The following is a 7,674-nucleotide window of genomic DNA, read 5'->3' as shown; positions in this document are numbered from 1 at the left end:
GATTTCTCACTTTAACATCAAAGGCTTAAAAAAAGGAAAAAAATATAAAGTACTAAGGGATTAAATTTATGCAACTTAAAATTTGTAATGTTTAGTTGTATTTTTGTGTAACCTGACCCTTAGGGTTAATGGTGTGTCATGTTTTTGTTGGGGAAAGGCTGACCTCTTTAGCATGTTAAGCATGAGTTTGCCCCAACGAGAGATTTGTCTTCTAATACTCTTCAGCAATTTTAAAAAGGGGGTTCCAAACAGAGGATAAAGGGGGGGGGGTTCCAACCTTATGTCCCCATTCAAATTCATTGATTGTCTAAAAAAAGTGGGCGTTCAGGGGGGTGGCCTGTCTGGATCCGCCATTACTTTGTATCTCTACATTCATGACGTTGCAGACTACAATCAATAAATGATTTTTTTTCGTTCTTTGTGTTTATTTGGATAGCAAACTTTTAAATGTCGATTTAATTATCTTCCCTCAGTGAAAAAGTTGTTAATGAATTATTGAAAATTTGTAAAATTTTTTTTTGCTTTTTCAGTGTCCACATTCAGTATTTTACAGCAAATTTACTAGAGAAGGTCCGTATAAGAAAGTTGGTAGACCTCAAAATGTATCTGAACTGATAAGACAGGCTATTTATGGTTTTGAAGATGTCACGTTTGTACCCTATCGTTTGGTTGGCTATCGTTTGGGACGCTCATTTACTCAGTCTTCCATTGAAATAAAACCAGTTGATGGACAAGTCAACCACAAAGGCATACACACATATATATCAGTCCCAGCAGCAGAGGGATTCCATTCAATCTTTAAAGATGGATTTGAACGGCTGCAACAAAGTATTGATGGGAATATTAGTAGTTCTGATACAGAATCTTCAAATGAGGACAATTTGGAGGATTCAATCAGTGATTTAAAGGCAGGTTTTTTAAGGAAAATAGGTAAAAGTATATACTGTCATGACTGTATATAATCTAATTATATTTTTTTTCTGGTATTTTTGTTTTTGCTTATCATCATGTTCTTTATTCCTAATGGAATTTTTAGTGCAAATCTCAGTCCTGCTTTTTTCTCACTCTATTGGGTCCTACATTTTTTTAATTAGATTATCATGATTATTTTTACATAAATTGTCACCCTGTCTTTCATGTCTTTTTTTTTTTTTGCAGATAGCTCTACATGCTCTACATAAGGGATAGTGATAAAGCGGCGGGGGCTTTAGCTAACTTCTTAAAAGCTTTATATTTTAAAAGGTGGAAGACCTGGTAGCCTCCTACTTTGTATATAAATGCCTGATGATATGTCAAGTTTCCATCTGTCATATATATTTATATGTTCATTGTCCTGCACCTCATTTTCATGGTTCAGTGCATGTGATTACTTGAATTTTTTTATAGCTTTTTTGTAATGTAAATTTCTTTCTTATTACGAGTATTAGGACAACTATATTTGGCATATTTGTACCTTGCAAGTCCTCATGCCTGTTAGACAGATTTCATTTGTCCTCAACCTAATTTCATGGATCAGTGAACAAGGTTAAGTTTCGTGGTCAAGTCCATATATTCCTATTTACTATTTTTTATGTTTTTGGCAAATAATGCAGCAGATTAAAAGTTTTTAAAACTACTTGAAAAGAAAATTGGTTTTCTTAAACATGTTAAATAATGTTCTTGTATATCATGTAAATGTATTTTATGTTTCAGAATTAAATTTCATTCACTAGGTCTGAATTATCTCCCCTTATACTTCTTCAAAAAACTATATTAGTTAGATGTGCTGATTATTTTTGACAACTTTGACATTACAGTAGTAACACATTCATAGCTGTCCTATTCCAAGGGACAAGCAAAGACTATCATCTGACATATATATATATATACAACTCGTCTAAACATCAAACCAACAATGTTGATATCGTGAGATATCGTGACACCAAATTGCCTGCACTGTAGCCGTCCCACTAGACCACACGACCACCTGGGCTTCACATATAATAAAGCTTTTGGTGGCCGTGTGTTACCTTTCCTCATCAGTTTTCATCTAGCGGGTACTACCATGAATACAGTACATGATATATAAGGCATGGAGATGTTGTTGTTACAGAACTGCTCAATTATCTATAGTAAAGGATCCTACAAATTAATGCAAGATACAGTCACAGAAAATAATTATATTTATAAGTACGTCTTAGTTAGTGACAACTCTACAACAGATTTATCCATCGAATCACCAGCAATGATGGTGATACGTCATGGCTGTGTATATATATATATATATATAGAATAAGATGTTCGCCTGATATATTTATTTGTATGTGTGAGCCTTTTCAATGTCCATCACTATTAACTTAATGTAGAGATAGAACAGCCACGTCAATTATAGGACCTTCAAATCATAACTGTTTAGATCATGTGTAAATAAAAGTTATTTAACCATGTTAAATATATGATCCAGATTATTCTAAAAAAAGACATGTATATAATATTGCTGGATTTACCAATTGTGAATGATTATGCAAAATATTGTACCTTCAACTATTCTTTTCAGATTTTCATGAAAAGTGTTTGCAGGAGATAAGGGACATACCTTGGCATATTCAAGAACCAGAGTTGTTTGTCACAGAACTGTTAGCCAATCATCTGTTTTCAAAACTGACTATGTCATCTTTAGTCATAGCAACAGATTACTGTACAAAACTATCCAAATGTCCCTGTAGTAGATGTAATGATACAATACAGTTTAATAATTTTGGAATTGGTAAGTGTGGGTTTTTGTTTTATTTGTTTTGGAATTGGTAAGTGTGGGTTTTTGTTTTATTTGTTTTGGAATTGGTAAGTGCGGGTTTTTGTTTTATCTGTTTTGGAATTGGTAAGTGTGGGTTTTTGTTTTATTTGTTTTGGAATTGGTAAGTGTGGGTTTTTGTTTTATCTGTTTTGGAATTGGTATTAAAGTGTGGGTTTTTGTTTTATTTGTTTTGGAATTGGTAAGTGTGGGTTTTTGTTTTATCTGTTTTGGAATTGGTAAGTGTGGGTTTTTGTTTTTTTTGTTTTGGAATTGGTAAGTGTGGTTTTTGTTTTATTTGTTTTGGAATTGGTAAGTGTGGGTTTTTGTTTTATTTGTTTTGGAATTGGTAAGTGTGGGTTTTTGTTTTATTTGTTTTGGAATTGGTAAGTGTGGGTTTTTGTTTTATTTGTTTTGGAATTGGTAAGTGTGGGTTTTTGTTTTATTTGTTTTGGAATTGGTAAGTGTGGGTTTTTGTTTTATTTGTTCTGGAATTGGTAAGTGTGGGTTTTTGTTTTATTTGTTTTAGAATTGGTAAGTGTGGATTTTTGTTTTATTTATTTTGGATTTGGTAAGTGTGGGTTTTTGGAATTGGTAAGTGTAGGTTTTTGTTTTATTTGTTTTGGAATTGGTAAGTGTGGGGTTTTGTTTTATTTGTTTTGGAATTGGTAAGTGTGGGTTTTTGTTTTATTTGTTTTGGAATTGGTGAGTGTGGGTTTTTGTTTTATTTGTTTTGGAATTGGTAAGTGTGGGTTTTTGTTTTATTTTTTTTTGGAATTGGTAAGTGTGGGTTTTTGTTTTATTTGTTTTGGAATTGGTAAGTGTGGGTTTTTGTTTTATTTGTTTTGGAATTGGTAAGTGTGGGTTTTGGTTTTATTTGTTCTGGAATTGGTAAGTGTGGGTTTTTGTTTTATTTGTTTTAGAATTGGTAAGTGTGGGTTTTTGTTTTATTTATTTTGGATTTGGTAAGTGTGGGTTTTTGAATTGGTAAGTGTAGGTTTTTGTTTTATTTGTTTTGTTTTGGAATTGGTAAGTGTGGGTTTTTGTTTTATCTGTTTTGGAATTGGTAAGTGTGGGTTTTTGTTTTATTTGTTTTGGAATTGGTAAGTGTGGGTTTTTGTTTTATTTGTTTTGGAATTGGTAAGTGTGGGTTTTTGTTTTATTTGTTTTGGAATTGGTAAGTGTGGGTTTTGTTTTATTTGTTTCACTTGTTACGGATGTTTGTGGACAAAACAAATACTGTGAACCAACTTATTTTCGCGGATACTTTATTTCGCGTTTGCCCTTGAGCGACAATTTAACTTCACGGTTTTCTAATTAACTTGATGTTATTAAATATGGAAAGATCCAAGTTTTACATATTCGCAATGATTTAACTTCACGATATTTTTCTACTCGCGAAAGTCGCGAAAATAAATTGCTCTTGGAAATTAGTTGGTTTACAGTAATAACAAAATTTTCACATGTTAAAAGGAAAACATATAAAATATAAAGTTATGAGTAATTTTGAGAAACAAGCATTTTTGTGAGAGAGTTCTAGATAAAAAATCTATATGAGGCATTGAATATTAAAATCTACGCATCATAAACAGACAATGGACTTTTCCTGTGCATTTTACAATCATTCATACCAGTTAAATAAATAGTCAAATAAACATGAGTTATCTCCCTTTATACCTTTCTAACTTTTCAAAGACTAGTGTGAATGACTCTTTGGTATCCTTTGCCTCTTTTTATGCTCCAATCGTAGCAGAGGGAGTATTAAGTTTAACCCTTGTACTTATGTCTGTACATCCACACATCCCATAGTTGGTTTCTGTTCTCTTAACTTTAGTTTGCGTGGACCAACTCTTATGAAACTTATACACAATATTGATTACCACATAATACAGATCAAGCTTGAAATTGGGTGGCTTAAATTTTACCTTTGCTGAGTTATGCCCCTTTATAAACATAAAAATTGCATAATTTTTCGTTCCAATTTTTAACTTTTAAGTTGCCTCAAGCAAATGTTATGAAACTAATACACAAAGCTTATTGCCACAAAACACAGATCAAGTTTCAATTTTGGTGGCATCATTATAACCGTACTATAGTACAAAAAAAATGTAATGCCCCTTTACAAATGGAAAAATTGCTGATTCTTTCATTTTTGTTCTCTAACTTAAGTTTTCCTCAACCAAATGGTATGAAACTTATACATAATGCTTGTTACTACATAATACAGATCAAGTACACATTTGGCTAGCATAACTTTTACCTTTCTTCAGTTATGTCCCTATATATATTAAACTTTATATGATATGCAGGGGCATCATCTGTGTCCCATGGATACATTTCCCATTTATGTAATCATGATCCCTAATGAGTAAGGGTCATTCAAACTTTGAAAAGTTAGAATTACAAAAGTATAAAAGGGAGAAAATGCCAGTACCAAGTCAGGAATATTACAATTGTTATCCATTAGTTTGATGTGTTTGAGCTTTTGATTTTGCCATTTGATTAGGGACTTTCCGTTTTGAATTTTCCTTGTAGTTCAGTATTTTTTGTGATTTTACTTTTTCTCTACAGGAAGTGAATGGCTTTGGTATGGGGCACCTGATATTGTTGTTTACAAAAGTGACAATGAAATAAACAGTATAGCTTTACCACATTCAAATGAAGACGAAAAAGAGGACAAGGAATTGTTGAAAGAGTTAGATTTTGAAGAACAGCAGATACTCAAAGTTCAGAAACAGTCAGAGATATTGAGATATCCCAGTAATGTATCACAGTTTGTGGCCCATGCTATAACATTTTCATATTATCAAAAAGCCTTCCAACATAGACATAGGAAAATAGAGAATTTACAAAATAATGTCTCACTTGTGCCACTTATTGCCATAAGTGGAAACTTTTTTGATATCTATTTGTATGATTGTGAAAACGATATCTTGCTAAGGAATGCAAATCAGATTTCTTTGTGGAATGAACAAGAGTTCAAATGTTCAGCTGATTTTGAGTTTCCAGAACCGACATTAAATTTGTCATCTGTACTAATGATTTGGATGGTGATGAATCATTTGACAATTAAGCCTAGTCTTTCTGACGAGACAGTTCTTAGATTTAAAAAGTCATGTGGTCTTGATTTGTCTGTTGAACTACAGAAAGCAATTGGAAAAACAGTCAAGCTTAAGAAGAATTTTTATCCATTGCAATCATGTGATATTATTGAACCTTATTTCAGTCAGATGTGTAAAGTTGAAAGTCAACAGTAGACAATGAAAAGATGCAAGATATATTTTGTTTTAAAAAAATGTATACTATGTAGCATTTCAAGTTGAGACTAGGTTTACCAAATACCAGTAGCTGTAAAAGTCAAAAACAATTTGTTCATCAATGAGCTCGCTAATTGTTTTTTCAAATTTTAAAAACTTACGAGGTTTTAAAAAGGGACTAATGTAACTGGTTGAGTACAACACTAATAAGGACTTGTATTTTGATATCTGATACATTACATCTGTATTTAAATTTTCATGAAATCACTATTATTAGTATCACAATATTGTTTATTGTCTACAAAAAAAGCTTTAATATCTGAATTTACATTACTGAGATGATGTTGTAAAATAACTAATGAAACAACTACCAATGAGAGACATCTACTCATCAGAGACACAAAAAAAAGATGAAAGCACGTATAGGCACCATACTGCTGTAAACAAAAAAACAAAGAGCCTGTATAAATTTGGTCAAAAGAAACAAAATGAATTCATAGCTACACTTTTACTCAACCTCAAAATAATTACTATTTGTGTAAATGGGCTTTTTTTGACAATCTATAACAGTATTGTCTTTTTCCTGCATAAACTTGAATTTGTAGAATACTAAACATTGTAATTAGAATTTTACTTTGATGCTCAATTTACAGTCTGATATGTTATTTTGGATATCCCCTGCCTGGCAAAGCCCAAAATAATATATTATACTAGGGAGTCTTGATTCTAAATATCATTCACATATTCATCTTCTTTTTAGTTCACATCCCCAGTTTTAGGTAACTAATTAATAACACTGTATCAAACTGTCCATTCCATTCACTAAAATGCAAATGCTATGACGAAATCTTTTCAAATTTAGATATGTTGTTTCCTGTGACTAAATGAAGGTCGGCTACAATTTTATCGATTTTATTTTTTCTTGTTGTTGAGTTGTACACCTTTCAGTTACTAGAAGAGATACTCATTATATGATTGAGTTACTTCCCTTTGAACAAGAATGGTGTAATTCATAATTGTATGTATAGATAGTCTTTTAATGTCAGATTGTATCTGTTCAATTGATTTTAGGAGTTGTCAAACTTATCTTTTTTACTTTTTTTTAAGGTAGATGTCACAGTTTTTGTGGGTTTTTTTTTTTGTTGGTGTGTGTTTTTATGTTTAATTTGTTCTTGATCCTGTTTGTAGATCCATTGCAAATATTTTTTTACTCTACTTGATGATAATCTATTTTTATTAAATGATATATTTTATTTTATTACATTGCATAGATTAAGTTGTTGACATTGATAGGTAAGTTGCAGAAATATATAAATTGTTGACAACTGAAGGAAAAATACTTAGAACTATAGATTATATATACACAAATATATATTTTTGATGGAGCAAACTCCTTTAAAAATTTAGCTCATCACATGCTCATAGTCCAGTTTTCAAATTACTGGTATGTTTGATTTTGGACCCAGTTTTCAAGTTGGTCCAAATCATGCAAATAGGGGACCAAAATGGATCTGTTTCATTTCAACATTATTTTTTTTTATTAACATTACTTGAATATACAATACATAGGGTTCTTTCAAATGCTTAATCTTAACCTGTATTTAAATGTTTGATGTATGGCCCAGTTTTCAAGTTAGTCCAAAGCAG

At 31.3% G+C, this 7,674-nt stretch overlaps 1 protein-coding gene across 1 annotated transcript; it reads left to right on the top strand.

The window, feature by feature from the left end:
- Positions 1-530: 530 nt before the first annotated feature.
- On the top strand, positions 531-6,080 carry LOC139508987 (uncharacterized; the record flags this gene model as incomplete). Its single annotated transcript, XM_071296044.1, is given in 3 exon segments — positions 531-930; positions 2,537-2,746; positions 5,342-6,080. Coding segments are annotated over 3 exon segments (1,296 nt in total), but the record flags the coding sequence as incomplete, so codon positions are not given.
- Positions 6,081-7,674: the final 1,594 nt, after the last annotated feature.

This window comes from Mytilus edulis, unplaced genomic scaffold, assembly GCF_963676685.1.
Source record: "Mytilus edulis unplaced genomic scaffold, xbMytEdul2.2 SCAFFOLD_928, whole genome shotgun sequence".
Taxonomy (NCBI): Eukaryota; Metazoa; Mollusca; class Bivalvia; order Mytilida; family Mytilidae; genus Mytilus; species Mytilus edulis.
Note: the sequence above shows the minus strand (reverse complement) of the source record. Positions and strands in the feature narration are given on the sequence as shown.